The sequence below is a fragment of the Mobula birostris genome, chromosome 10 (assembly GCF_030028105.1).
Source record: "Mobula birostris isolate sMobBir1 chromosome 10, sMobBir1.hap1, whole genome shotgun sequence".
NCBI lineage: Eukaryota > Metazoa > Chordata > Chondrichthyes > Myliobatiformes > Myliobatidae > Mobula > Mobula birostris.
The window spans coordinates 55038284-55052730 of record NC_092379.1 but is presented as its reverse complement, the minus strand read 5'-3'; the positions used below and the strand labels follow the sequence as shown (position 1 = coordinate 55052730).

The 14447-nt window shown below is 44.2% G+C and overlaps 1 protein-coding gene across 1 annotated transcript in view; it reads right to left on the bottom strand.

Moving 5' to 3' along the window:
• Positions 1–6394: 6394 nt before the first annotated feature.
• Positions 6395–14447, bottom strand: part of sympk (symplekin) — a 115690-nt gene continuing 107637 nt past the window's right edge. The window contains exons 25-26 of the mRNA XM_072270303.1: positions 10469–11116; positions 6395–7610 (exon numbers count right to left, since the gene is read on the bottom strand). Coding sequence (XP_072126404.1) covers positions 7311–7610; positions 10469–11116 — 948 coding nt within the window. The 3' untranslated portion in view covers positions 6395–7310. The remainder of the gene's footprint in view (positions 7611–10468; positions 11117–14447) is intronic.

Genomic DNA, 14447 nt, shown 5'->3' with positions numbered 1-14447 from the left:
AGAATTTTTTGAGGATGTAACTAGTAGAGTGGATAGGGGAGAACCAGTGGATGTGGTATATTTGGATTTTCAAAAGGCTTTTGACAAGGTCCCACACAGGAGATTAGTGTGCAAACTTAAAGCACACGGTATTGGGGGTAAGGTATTGGTGTGGGTGGAGAATTGGTTAGCAGACAGGAAGCAAAGAGTGGGAATAAACGGGACCTTTTCAGAATGGCAGGCGGTGACTAGTGGGGTACCGCAAGGCTCAGTGCTGGGACCCCAGTTGTTTACAATATATATTAATGACTTGGATGAGGGAATTAAATGCAGCATCTCCAAGTTTGCGGATGACGCGAAGCTGGGTGGCAGTGTTAGCTGTGAGGAGGATGCTAAGAGGATGCAGGGTGACTTGGATAGGTTGGGTGAGTGGGCAAATTCATGGCAGATGCAATTTAATGTGGATAAATGTGAAGATATCCACTTTGGTGGCAAAAATAGGAAAACAGATTATTATCTGAATGGTGGCCGATTAGGAAAAGGGGAGGTGCAACGAGACCTGGGTGTCATTATACACCAGTCATTGAAAGTGGGCATGCAGGTACAGCAGGCGGTGAAAAAGGCGAACGGTATGCTGGCATTTATAGCGAGAGGATTCGAGTACAGGAGCAGGGAGGTACTACTGCAGTTATACAAGGCCTTGGTGAGACCACACCTGGAGTATTGTGTGCAGTTTTGGTCCCCTAATCTGAGGAAAGACATCCTTGCCATAGAGGGAGTACAAAGAAGGTTCACCAGATTGATTCCTGGGATGGCAGGACTTTTATATGAAGAAAGACTGGATGAACTGGGCTTGTACTCGTTGGAATTTAGAAGATTGAGGGGGGATCTGATTGAAACGTATAAGATCCTAAAGGGATTGGACAGGCTAGATGCAGGAAGATTGTTCCCGATGTTGGGGAAGTCCAGAACAAGGCGCCACAGTTTGAGGATAGAGGGGAAGCCTTTTAGGACCGAGATTAGGAAAAACTTCTTCACACAGAGAGTGGTGAATCTATGGAATTCTCTGCCACAGGAAACAGTTGAGGCCAGTTCATTGGCTATATTTAAGAGGGAGTTAGATATGGCCCTTGTGGCTACGGGGGTCAGGGGGTATGGAGGGAAGGCTGGGGCGGGGTTCTGAGTTGGATGATCAGCCATGATCATAATAAATGGCGGTGCAGGCTCGAAGGGCCGAATGGCCTACTCCTGCACCTATTTTCTATGTTTCTATGTTTCTATAACCAGATATAAGAGGCGAGAGAATATGGTGGATTGGGGGGGTAATGAGATAATGTTAGCAAGAGAAGGAACCAAGAGTGGGGCTGAAGGAGCTGACAATGGGGTGGGAGAAGGAAGAATGAAGTCAACCAGACCTGATCTTGGTCTGGAATAAACACTCAGAGGCCACTTTAATAAGTACATCTGCTTGTTACTGCAAATATTTAATCAGCCAATTAAGTGACAGCAACTCAATGCATAAAAGCATTTAGACATGGTCAAGAGATTCAGTTGTTCAGACCAAACATCAGAATGGGGAGAAGTATGACCTAAGTGACTTTGACCATGAAATGAAGTGTTGGTGCCAGATGAGATGGTTCATCTCAGAAACAGGTGATTTTCATAAGACATGGGAGGAGAACTAGGCCACTCAGCCCAGAGTCTGCACTACTATTCCAATATGGCTTTCAACCCCATTCTCCTGCTTTCTCCCCATAAGATATGACACTGACTAACCAAGAACCTGTCAAATTCTGGTTTAATGATTTGGCCTCCACAGTCATTTGTGGCAATGAATTCCAAAGATTCACCAGCCCTAGCTAAATGAATGTCCCTCTGTTCTGAGGCTGAACTCTCTGTTCTTGACTCACCCACTATAGGAAACATCCTCTTCTATTCCCCTGGGTCTTTCAATATTCATTAGGTTTCAATGAGACCCCCCTCCCCCGATTCTTTCATTCTTCTAAACTCCAGTGTGTACAGGTGCAGGGCCATGAAACACTTCTCATATGTTAACCCTTGCATTCCCAGAATCATTCTTGTGAAACTCCTCTGGTCCCTCTCCAATAGCACATTTTTTCTTAGATAAGAAGCCCAAGCGTCCTCACAATACTCCAAGAGCAGTCTGACCAAAGCCCTATGAAGTCTCATCTTTGTTCTTCTATTTTAGTCCTCTCGAAATAAATGCTAAGATTTCATTTCCCTTCCTTACCACTGGCTCAAGCTGCACTTTAAGCTTTAGAGAGTTCCTAAAATCCCTTTGTAGCTCTGATTTTTGAAATTTCTCCCTCTGTAGATTAGAAAAGAGTCCACACCTTAACTCCTTCTACTAAAGTGCATAATCATACACTCCCTACACAATATTCTATCTCCCACTTCTTTGCCCATTATCCCAATCTGTTCAAATTCTTCTGCAAAATTCCTACTTCAACAGCACCTGCCCTTCCACCCAACTTCATATCACCTGCAAACCTGGCCACAAAGTCATCAATTCTATTATCCAAATCATTGACATGCAATATGAAAAGAAGCAACTGCAAAATAGACCCCTGTGGAACCCTACTTGTCACCAGCAGCCAACCAGAATAGGCCCCTTTTATTCCAACTCTGTGCCTCTTGCCAATCATGTGTCCATGCTCATACCTTTCCCTTAATACCACGGGCCCTTGTTAAACAGCTCATGTGTGGCACTTTGTCAAAGATCTTTTGAAAATCCAGTAAACAAGATCCACTGACTCTCCTTTCTCTATCCTGCTTATTATTTTCTCAAAGAATTCCAACAGATTTGTCAGGCAAGTTTCCCAAAACAAGTCATGCTGACTTTGGTCTATTTTATCATGTGCCTCCAAGATCACTGAAAACTCATCCTTAATAATGGACTCCAATATCTTCCCAACCACTGAAGTCAGGCTAACTGGCCTATAATTTGCTTTCTTCTGCTTCCCTCCTTAACGTGACATTTGCAATTTTCCAGGCCTCCAGAACCATTCAAGAACTCAGATCATTACACAATCTCTTCAGCTACATCTTTCAGAGGTGTAGTCCCAGGTCCAGGTAACTTACCTAACTTCAGATCTTTCAGGTTCCCAAGCAACTACACTCACTTCTGAACTTCTGGCATACCACAGTGTCTTTCACAGTGAAGACTGAACGCAAAATATTTATTAAGTTCATCTGCCGTTTCTTTATGCCCCATTACTACCTCTCCAGTATCATTTTGTAGCAGTCCATTATCAACTCTCACCTTTCTTTTATTCCTAATATATCTGATAAAACTTCTGTATTCTCTGATATTTTTGGGTAGCTACCTTCATATTTCATTTTTCTCTCCTGGTTATTTTGTTGGGTTTTCAAACTTCCCAATCCTCCATCCAACGTTCCACTATTTTTTTCCTCTATTATATGCCCTCTCTTTGGCTTTTATACTGTCTTTGACTTCACTGTCGTCCACAGTTTCCTCATCCTCCCTTTAGAACAGGGGTTCCCATCTTTATGCCATGGACCATTGGCATTAAGCAAGGGCACAATGGAGCCCAGGTTGAGAACCCTTCCTTTAGAATACTCCCACCTTTGGGATGTAGCTATCCGGTGCCTTCCGAACTGCCTCCGTAAACTCCAGCCATTGCTGTTCTGCTGTCATCCCTGCTCTGCTGTCATCCCTGCTGGTGTCCCCTTCAAATCTACTTTAGCCAGCTCCTCTCTCGTTCCTCTGCAATTCCCTTTACTCTATTGTAATACATCCGACTTTAGCTACTCCCTCTCAAATTGCAGGGTGAATTCTATGATATTATGATCACTGTCTCCCAAGGGTTCCCTTACCTTAAGCTCCCCAATCAAACCTGCAACACCCAATCCAGAATTACCCATCCCGTAGTGAGCTCAACCACAAGCTATTCTAAAAAGCCATCTCATAGGTATTCTACAAATTCCCTCTCTTAACCTGGTTTTCCTAATCCACCTACATATTGAAATCCCCCATGACAATCATAACATTGCCTTTTCTGTTTCCCAATGAAAATTATATCCCACTTCCTGGGTACTGTTCAGGGGCCTGTATACAGTGGCATGCAAAAGTTTGGGCACCCCTGGTCAAAATTGCTGTTACTGTGAATAGCTAAGCAAGTAGAAGATGAGCTGCTTTCCAAAAGGCATAAAGTTAAAGATGACACATTTCTTTAATATTTTAAACAAGAAAACTTCTTTATATCTTTTACAGTTTCAACAAAACAAGAAAGGAGAAAGGCCCGAAGCAGAAGTTTGGGCACACTGCATGGCTGTACTTAAGACATATCTTGCTTATTGCGGCCAAAAAGTTCTATTTTAACTTCATCACTCCAGAGGACTTGTTTCCAAAATGCATCAGGCTTGTTTAGATGCTCCTTTGAACCTTCTGAATAGAACTTTTTGGCCGCAATGAGCAAAGGTATGTTTGGAGAAAAAACGGTGCAGAATTTCATGAAAGGAATCCCTCTCCAACTGTTAAGCACAGGGGTGGATCGATCAGGCTTTGGGCTTGTGTTGCAGCCAGTGGCATGGGGAACATTTACTGGTAGAGGGAAGAATGAATTCAATTAAATACCAGCAAATTCTGGAAGCAAACATCACACCGTCTGTAAAAAAGCCGAAGATGAAAAGAGGATGGCTTCTACAACAGGATAATGAACCTAAACACACCTCAAAATCCACAATGGACTACCTCAAGAGGCGCAAGCTGAAGGTTTTGCCATAGCCCTCACAGTCCCCCGACCTAACCACCATCGAGAATCTGTGGATAGACCTCAAAAGAGCAGTGCATGCAAGACGGCCCAAGAATCTCACAGAACTAGAAGCCTTTTGCAAGGAAGAATGGGCAAAAATCCCCCAAACAAGAATTGAAAGGCTCTTAGCTACTACAAAAAGCATTTACAAGCTCTAATACTTGTCAAAGGGGATGTTACTAAGTACTGCCATGCAGGGTGCCCAATCTTTTGCTTCGGGCCCTTTTCCTTTTTTGTTATTTTGAAACTGTAAAAGATGGAAATAAAAAAGTTTTCTTGCTTAAGGTGTTAAAGAAAAGTGTCATCTTTAACCTTATGCCTTTTGGAAATCAGTTCATCTTTTACAAGCTTAGCTATTCACAGTAACAGAAATTTTGACCAGGGTGCCCAAACCTTTGCGTGTCACTGTATAGCTCTCATCTCCTGGGATTTTCTTGTACAACAGTCTCTAACAGTTTACAGAGAATGGTGCCAAAAACAAAAACATCATCCAGCGAGCAGCAGTTCTGTGGGTGAAAGCGCCTTGTTAATGAGAGGTCGGGGGATATGGCCAGACTGACAGCAAGATGACAGTGACTCAGATAACCACGTCACAACAGTGGTGTGCAGAAGAGTATCTCTGAATGAACATGCCGAATCTTGAAGTGGGGGTGAAGCTTAGGAGGGATGATGGCGCCTAGTGGCGACTCCTTTGCTTGCATCTTCGAAAACAGCTCTATTTCTGCCTTTAATATCTTTATTTTTTCCTTTCCGGGTTCTTTTGAAGACCCTGACCTGGAGCTACACGCAGGCTTCGGTTCTTTGCGGGAAAAGGACCCATTCTCGGGGTTCCACGACTGGCCGCTATTTGACATGCCTGAGAATCTCGATCGTGTTCGGAAGTCCAAGATCTCGGAGCTCTGGAGACGGGTGGATCAAGGGTCAGTGTCACGGCCGGAGACTTGTGTGTCGTCGGGGAGGCTGGAAAATCTTTTGCTGTGGGCCCGAAGACCCGAGGTCTTTACGATCTTCGGACACAGAGCTCAAAAAAAGCAACAAAACGGACTTTTAAGATTGTAAACCAGCAGGCTGTTGTTATGTCTCCCGCTCGCTGTGAAAATGGGGGACACCTCCCTCTACCTTGCCAGGGAGAAACAGAACCTGTGGGTTGTCGAATTTGGATGAAATGCGAAGCTTTTGAGGTAAGTGCAAGGTCTATGTCTTTGCTATCGCTTAGCACACACTTGGGCTTGGTGATTGTACTGATGCACGTTTATTTTTGCTGGTGGGTGGAGGGGGAATCGTTGCTCGCTGCCGCTTACATGCTGGAGGGGGGAGCTGGGGGGAACTTTGGGGTTCTCACATTTAACTGTCGTTCATTCTTTGGGGCACTTCTCTGTTTTCGTGGATATTTTGTGAAGAAAAAGCATTTCAGGATGTATATTGTATACATTTCTCTGACATTAAACTTGACCTTTGAACGTGCTACAGCAGGAGATGACACCGGGTTCCAATCCTGTGGCCACTTTATTAGGTACACTCCTATACCTAATAAAGTAGCCACTGAGTGTAACATCACAGTTGTGTCTGTACAGACCCAGAGCTGCACTAAGTAACTCCCTCTCAATCTGAGTTTAAATACAGACGCTAACTTTTATATACATGTTGCCAACTCTCCAAACTTTTATTCATTTCATATTCTTACAGCTTCAGATGTAAAACTCCCCAGCAGCCGGCCCACTGCACATGACACAGTCACATTACACAAGGTCAAAGAGCCATACCTAAAACACTTCGAAATAAAAACAAAACATTCTTTGTAGAATTTCAAAGGAAATATGAACAGGTTTTGCCAAATGAACACCAGTCAGAATGAAATTAAATCAATTACATTGGTGCAATTGCTTACGAAATAAGTTCAAGTCTCTGAACACACAGTAAACATAAGGAATTCTGAAGACAGCTCCTTCCAAATTCATCTCCGATTCCAAGGTAGGCTCCACTTTCTTTGTTGCATAAATACAAGTAGAATAGGTAGAATTCCTTCTCCCCCATCACATCAGTGGCGCTTTACATGAGGTGCCAGAAAATGGGATGAGTTGGATATTACCAGTGTTCAGAATCTGCTTGGCATGCTTGGATAATATCGGGAACTTGAGTTCAGCAGCTGGGCAGAGTGAAGTAAAAGATGTGGGTTCAATCCCAAATCTGGGCATGTCCGACAGTTGGAAATGACAATATAGAGGGCTAGCACAACTGATGTGTACTGGAGCTACTGGTCAAAGAAGAGCAAGGTATCCAACCACTGCTCTTTCTTCAACCATTACTATCTAAACAGTGACTGGTTATTCAATTATAGCCCAATATGGACCTAACTAGACTTTAAAAAAATAAAAATCAAATCAGATCCCTGGCACAACTCCTGGAACAGGAAAGTTCAGTGACAAACTACATCTTTCACTTTCCTTTGAAGTGTGAAACTTTTATTTGTCCTTTTAAGCTTGTATTTTGTTACTAATCAGCTTGCATAACATGGATATGTACCACGAATCGCTCTTAACTGATTTTCCTCACAGCAGATTTGCGTTTGGTGATGGGCTGTTGATCGCTGTCTCCTGCTGCCTGGCTCTTCTCAGCCCCCTCGCCATTCTTCTCAAGAGCCGCAGTGGACAAGCCCTGTCCGTTTGCCTGTTCTGGGAGGCTGGCTGATTGCCCGCCACCGGACATTGGCTCCTCCTCTGCCACCGGTGGGTCATCGCGGACCAGGATCACCTGCTCCGTGACATCTGGTGCTACCAGCTGTCCCACTTCGTGGAGCAGTGGCTGTTGACCGGTTTGTTCGCTGGCTTTTGGATCCTGTTCCAAAATCAAATTAGAGAGATGCCAGTCAAAGGGCAGCTTGTTCAACCACCACCACCATCACCCACACCTCAACTCCCCAATCACCAGAAACAGCTTGTTTAGGACAGCAACAGTGCAGACCAGGCTTAGCATAATGTCCCACCAACACGCCCATCCCCGCCACCCTCTTTCCACACTGCAGCATACCCTCCCTTCTTCCAATGCACACCCCCCACTCCCTACCACCTCCTCATACCCCACCACTCTCTCCCTCCAACCACATCGCCTCCGTCACCCCCTTCCCCACAACTCCCTCCCTCTCTCTGCCCACCACCCCAACTTAACCCCATATCCCTCACACCCCACCCCTTTCCTCACCCCAACCACCTCCCTCACCCCCATCTCCTCTCCTCCCTCCACCACACCCCCAACAGTCTAGCTCCACCCACACCTTCCAGAGATTGGCCAATAAGACAAAGGAGCAGGATGAGACCATATGGTTCATCTAGTCTGCTCCACCATTCCATCAAGGCTGATTTATTTTCCCTCAACTCCATTCTCCTGCCTCTTCCCCATAACCTTTGATATCCTTCCTAATCAAGAACCTATCAACCTCCACTTTAAATATACCCAATGACTTGTTCTCCACAGCCATTTGTGGAAATGAATTATAAAGATTCACCATCTCCTGGCTCACTGTTCAAGCTGCGTGGGTGCACAGCTGCGCAAGAACTAAAACGCTCCCACACACATAGCTAGAATTTTCTTTCCATATGTTAACATAATTTTGAAATTATGCTAATATAATTATGAAATATCCTGCAATTAATCCAACCTTTACTTTGAAACATTTTAGCACTTCGATGTTGTTACATTATCAATGTTTCAAGTTATAAAACTGTTACAAATTGCAACAATAAACACAGAATGGAATTCGCTAGCTCTGCTAAAAAAAAGCATTGAGCGCCGACACCATCTAGGCAAAACATTTTTTTTGCCATTGCGCCTGTCAGTTGTTTTGACTGCCTGACATCATTTACTTGTGAGTATGTGTTTGTTTGATGTGAAAAATCCTATATTCTGATATTTTAGATCAGCATCTTTAAAAAAAATCATAATCTGATACAAATTTTTAAATTAAAAACTGTTAGAACAAGGTAAAATTTCATTTCTACAAAATAGTTTGCATGTCTGCGCATCAATTCATTCAAAGTATGTGTAACCACTTGGATAATAGATCTCCTGACAATGACCGGCAAGCTTTAGACCCTGTTGCTATTACAAATGAAACCAATTTTGAATTTGGAAAAGAGAATGTCGTACAACTGACAAAATAATACTCAGCTACTATTACGAACTACGACAAAAGCATTGCCTCAAAAATATCCTAACAATATTGTGGTTTCAAATTTATCATTTCTGAGAAAGGTAACACTGGTTCAATTAAGATGTTGATATGTTGAGCTATGAGGAAGAATTTGAACCATCAATTCTCGTTGACTGTCAGAACATTTCCTAGCACTGACTGCGAATGTGAATTCAATCTTAGGGATTCATTTAAATGTTAATCCAGAAACAGACTAGAAGTGGAACATTTGGATGATCTAATGACAATTAAGATGCATCTTTCATCTGGATGTGCAATTAATCTGTACAGTGTTTATAGACAATGGATTTGTAAAACAGATGAGAAAAAGTTTATGAAACATGTACTGTATTTCATTACACCCTTCAATTAATAAATAAAATCAGAAGTATGCTCCTCCTCCTTTTCTTTCTTCCATGGCCTTCTGTCTCTTTCACCAATCTCCCAGCTCTTTACTTCATCCTTCCCCATATCATTTTGTATTCCTCTTTCCCCTCCCCCACCTTTTAAAATCTACTCCTCAGCTTTTTTTCTCCTTTGGGTTTCGGCCCAAAACGTCGACAGTTCTCGATGATGCTGCCTGGCCTGCTGAGTTCCTCCAGTCACTTTATGTGTGTTGCTCGGATTTCCAGCATCTGCAGATTTTATCTTGCCTGCAACTCAGATGGTCAGCAGGTAGAACAATGTAGATTCAGTTGCCCCGCTGATCACCAGCACACTGCAACTCTAACACTCCAGACGGTGTGTGGGTGACACAGTGGGTAGAGCCGCTGCCTCAAAGCACAAGAGACTGGTTCGGTCCTGACCTTGGCCTATTCACAATCAGGGACCTAGACACAGAAAGGTGCCGGAAGAGGGGCAGTAACATCATGAAAGATCCTATCAATATATTACTCGTGAACAGTCTAGTCTGTCCCATTCCCATTAGGGAGGAGACTACGTAGCATCCATGCCAGCACTACCAAGGTTAAAAACAGCTACTTTCTCCAAGCAGCAAGGCTGATCAAAACCTTCAATCACTAACTCCTCCACTACTGTATTTTTCCTGTCAATCACCTTATGTACAGACTAGAGTCACTTTATGGACATACAACAAATCTATGTATAATTTGTTTGTTTTAATATTGTGTCCTTCATCTTCTGTGATATTTTTGTGCTGCATCAGATCTGGAGTAACAATTATTTTGTTCCCTTGTACACATACGTACAGGAAATGACATGAAACGATCTTGAATCTTGGATGCTGTCTCTGTGGTCTGATCATAAGGATTACCCCTAGGTGCTACACTTTCCTCCCACCTCCCAAAGGAATGTGGGTCAGTGGCCACCTAGTGTGTGGGTAAAATTCAGAGTAATTTGATGGGAAAGTGGAGAAAATAAAGGGGGATTTGTGTCATTGGGAGGTTAATGGTCAGCACACACTCAATGGGCCAAAGGGCCTGATTCCAATGTTGTATGACTATGTATTACATTGTGTAGCTATAGGCTTATAATTAAGTTCTCTTACCTTGAGTACAATCTGTCCTTCACGTCCAGTCTCCATGACGACTACTCCCTGGGATGGTTCATCCAATGCCATCGGCCTCTCCTCTTCCTCCTTCACGTTTATGATGATCGTCGGTTGTGAGGTGTCTCCAATACCTTCGGGATCACTGACACTGTCGCCAACTTCCATCGGCTCGTCCTTTGGTGGCACTGTGGAGGACGCAGCCACCAGACTGGGCGGAGCACGCACAGCCTGGTCGACCGTGTTCGGGGCCATCTCTACCACAGGGCTGACAGCAGGCTGGCTGGCAGGGGCTTGGGAGGTCTCTACAGGTGGGCTGGCAGCAGGCTTACTGGAAGAGTCTGGAGCAGCCTGAGCAGGGGCACTTGGCACACTCTGGACAGGGGAGCTTGATGGAGCCTGTACAGCAGGGCTCGGAGCTTGGGTGGGAGGCTTCAGGCTTGGGGAGGTGGAGGCAGTCTGTCCAGGGGACTTCAAAACTCCAAACTTTGGTGGAGTGAGGGCAGCATGATGGGGGTGTAATTGGGCTGCCATCTGCTTGAACTTCTGCTCTTCCTCCAGCTTCCTCTTGAGGGCTTTTTCTTGAGCCAGGCGCATAGTGATCATATCCTTCTGCGTGTGAGCAACGGTCAGGTGCTGCAGCTCTTCCTACAAAGCAATGGGAAACAGTCCAAACCGTCATCAATGAGGGAGCTAGCTCTGAGGTAGCTTTAGAGCTGCTGTTTTCAGTCCCCAAATTAGCAGATTTATAGAACACAACTTGCAGAACTAGAACTAAAGAAGTTTTTGATCAACAACCCAGTGAGTCATTAGGGGGACGACACATACATCACTATCGCAATCAGGTTTAATATCACTGGCAAATGTCATGAAATTTGTTGTTTTGTGGCAGCAGTACACTGCAATACATAATAATGAAAACTATATATTTAAATTAAATAGGCATACTGAGACAGTGTTCATGGGTTCACTGTCCATTCAGAAATCTGATGGCAGAGGGGAAGAAGCTGTTCCTGGAATGCTGTTTGTGTCTTCAGGCTCCTGTACCATCTTCTTCATGGTAGCAATGAGATGAGGTCATGTCCTGGGTGATGGGGGTTCTTAATGATGGATGCTGCTTTTTTGAAGCATGGTCATTTCCTTATTCTAGCAAGCACACGAACAACGCAGGCTGGAGGCGACACGGTAGCATAGCAGTTAGTCTAACACTATTACAGCACCAGCGACATAGGTTCAATTCTGCGACTCTCTAGAAGTTTACGTGTCCTCTCCATGACTAGTTTCCTCCCACATTCCAGGCGTATACAGATTAACTGGTTACACAGGAGTAACTGCACAGCATGGGTTCACTGGACTGTAAGGGCCAGTTTCTGTGCTGTATCTCTAAATAAAAAAATAATAGATATCTGAATCTCTAAAATAACAATAAAATACTGGAAACACTCAGCAGGTCAAATAGCGTCAAGGGAGAGAGAAACAACATTATTGTTTTCAATATTCTTCTGTTTATGTTTTAGATTTCCAGCATCTGCAGACTTTTTCTGAAAGAATCATCTGAACATTTAAGTTTACCCGTATGAGGTTAATGTGGCATTAGTGTTAATAGCAAGTGCCAACTCAATGGGATGAAAGGTCTGTATTCATTCCTATGACTTCCAGCACCCAACCAAGGAACAACAAACACACAGTTACTAGACTAAGCAACAATAATTATTATAGATTCTCACACGTGCCAACTATTACAGTATTGGCTTGAGTGGTGTCTAGGTGTTGGTTTACATCTTAGAAGTTCATGAATTCTTCCTGCTATAGAGTTCAGCGCAGATTCATCTCAAGGAGCGCAGTGTTTTCCCTCCATCATCAAATTTCTAAATGGACAGTGTATCCATTGTTACAAGGATTTACCCCTTAGTAACACAGGAAGGGGAGGAGGCTGTGTGTCTGAGTAACCTGGTTTGAACCAGTCAGAGTTGAAAAGAACAAAAGGCATGAGGCTGAGAGAAAAGACCACAGAACAATGCTGGTTGTAACTGCACCGGAACCAATAAGGTGACCGAGGTGGGTTCGGTGACCTCGAGCCACAAGATGAAAATGTGACATTTCAACTGTTTAAAAGTAAGGAACTCGAATACAAGGGGGCGACAACTCTCCAGAAAGTAACCATCACAGATGTGGAGGACTCACGGACGCAAGACCACAAGACCAGAATTATGCCATCTGACCGATCGTCTGCTCTGCTATTTCATCATGGCTGATCCTTTTGTCCTCTCAGCCTCAATCCCCTGCCTTCCTCTCATATCCCTTCATGCTCTGACCAATTAAGAAACTATAAACCTATGCCTTAAATGTACATAAAGACTTGGCCTCCAAAGCTGCCTGTGGCAATGAATTCCACAGATTGACTACTCTATGGCCAAAGAAATTCCTCCTCATCTCTGTGCTAAAAGGACACTCCTCTATTTTGGGGCTATGTCCTCTGGTCTTAGCTCTCCCACCAGAGGAAACATACTCTCCACATCCACTCTATCAAGGCCTTTCTCCATTCAAAAAGTTTCAATTTGGTCAATACTCATTCTTCTGAATTCTAGTGAATATAGACCTAGAGTCAAAGGCTCTTCATATGACAAGCTGTTCAATCCTGGAACCATTTTCATGGGCCTCCTTTGAACCCTCTCCAGTTTTAGCACATCCTTTGTAAGATAAGGGGCCCAAAATTGCTCACAATACTCCAAGTAAGGCCTCACCAGTGCTTTATAAAGTCTGAACATTACATTCTTGCTTTTATATTCTAGTCCTCTTGAAACAAATACTAACATTGCATTTGCCTTCCTCACCTGAAAATTTCAGGGAGTCCTGCACAAGGACTTCCAAGCCCATCTGTGCCTCAGGTTTTTGTATTTTCTCTCTAGCTCATTGCTTCTACCAAAGCGCATGACCATACACTTCATGACACTGTTTGCTATCTGCCACTTTTTTACCCATTCACCTAATCTATCCATGTCCTTCTGCAGCTTCTATACTTTCTCAAAACTACCTACCCCTCCACCTATCTTTGTATCATCTGCAAACTTTGCAACAAAGCTATCAATTCTATCATCCAAATCATTGACATATAGTGAAAAAAAGAATTGGTCCCAACACAGACCGCAGTGGGACACCACTAATCACCGGCAGCCAGTCAGAAAAGGCTCCCTTTATTCCCACTCTTGGCCTCCTGCCAATCAGTCACCATTTTATCCCTACTAGAATCTTTCCTTTAATACCATGGGCTCATAGCTTAAGCAGAGTCATGTGTGGAACCTTGTCAAAGGCCTTCTGAAAATCCAAGTACGGAACATCAATCCATTCTCCTCCATCTACCCTACTTGTTATTGCTCGAGGAGAAGGGTCTGCACTGCGCAGGCGCGTGACGTAGCGCGCCAAAGTTTAAAAGCAGACTGCCATATACAGCAGCCATTGTTGTAGCGGCCATCGTCGGAGTGGACTGAGTCAGAGTGGGACGGCTTTGGCTCAAACAGGCTTCGGCGAGAACAGGCAAAGACCAGGGTAGGTTCCGTTAAGTTTTATTGTTCAGATTGTTTAGAGTAGAGAGAATGCCAGGCAGGATGTTGGAATGCTCCTCTTGCAGGATGTGGGAAGTCAGGGAGCCCTCCGGTGTCCCTGACAACAACACCTGCAAGAAGTGCATCCAGCTGCAGCTCCTGACAAACCGCATTAGGGAACTGGAGCAGGAGCTGGATGACCTGCGGATCATTGGGGAGAATGAGGAGATTATAGATAGCAGCTACAGGGAGGTAGTTACCCCAAAGGAGCAGAGGACGGGAAATTGGGTCACTGTCAGGCGAGGGAAGAGGGAAGGGCAGGCAGAGCAGGGTTCCCCTGTGGCCATTCCCCTCAAAAAGTATACCGCATTGGATACTGTTGGGGGGGATGACTTACCTGGGACAAGCTGCAGTAGCCGGATCTCTGGCACTGAGTC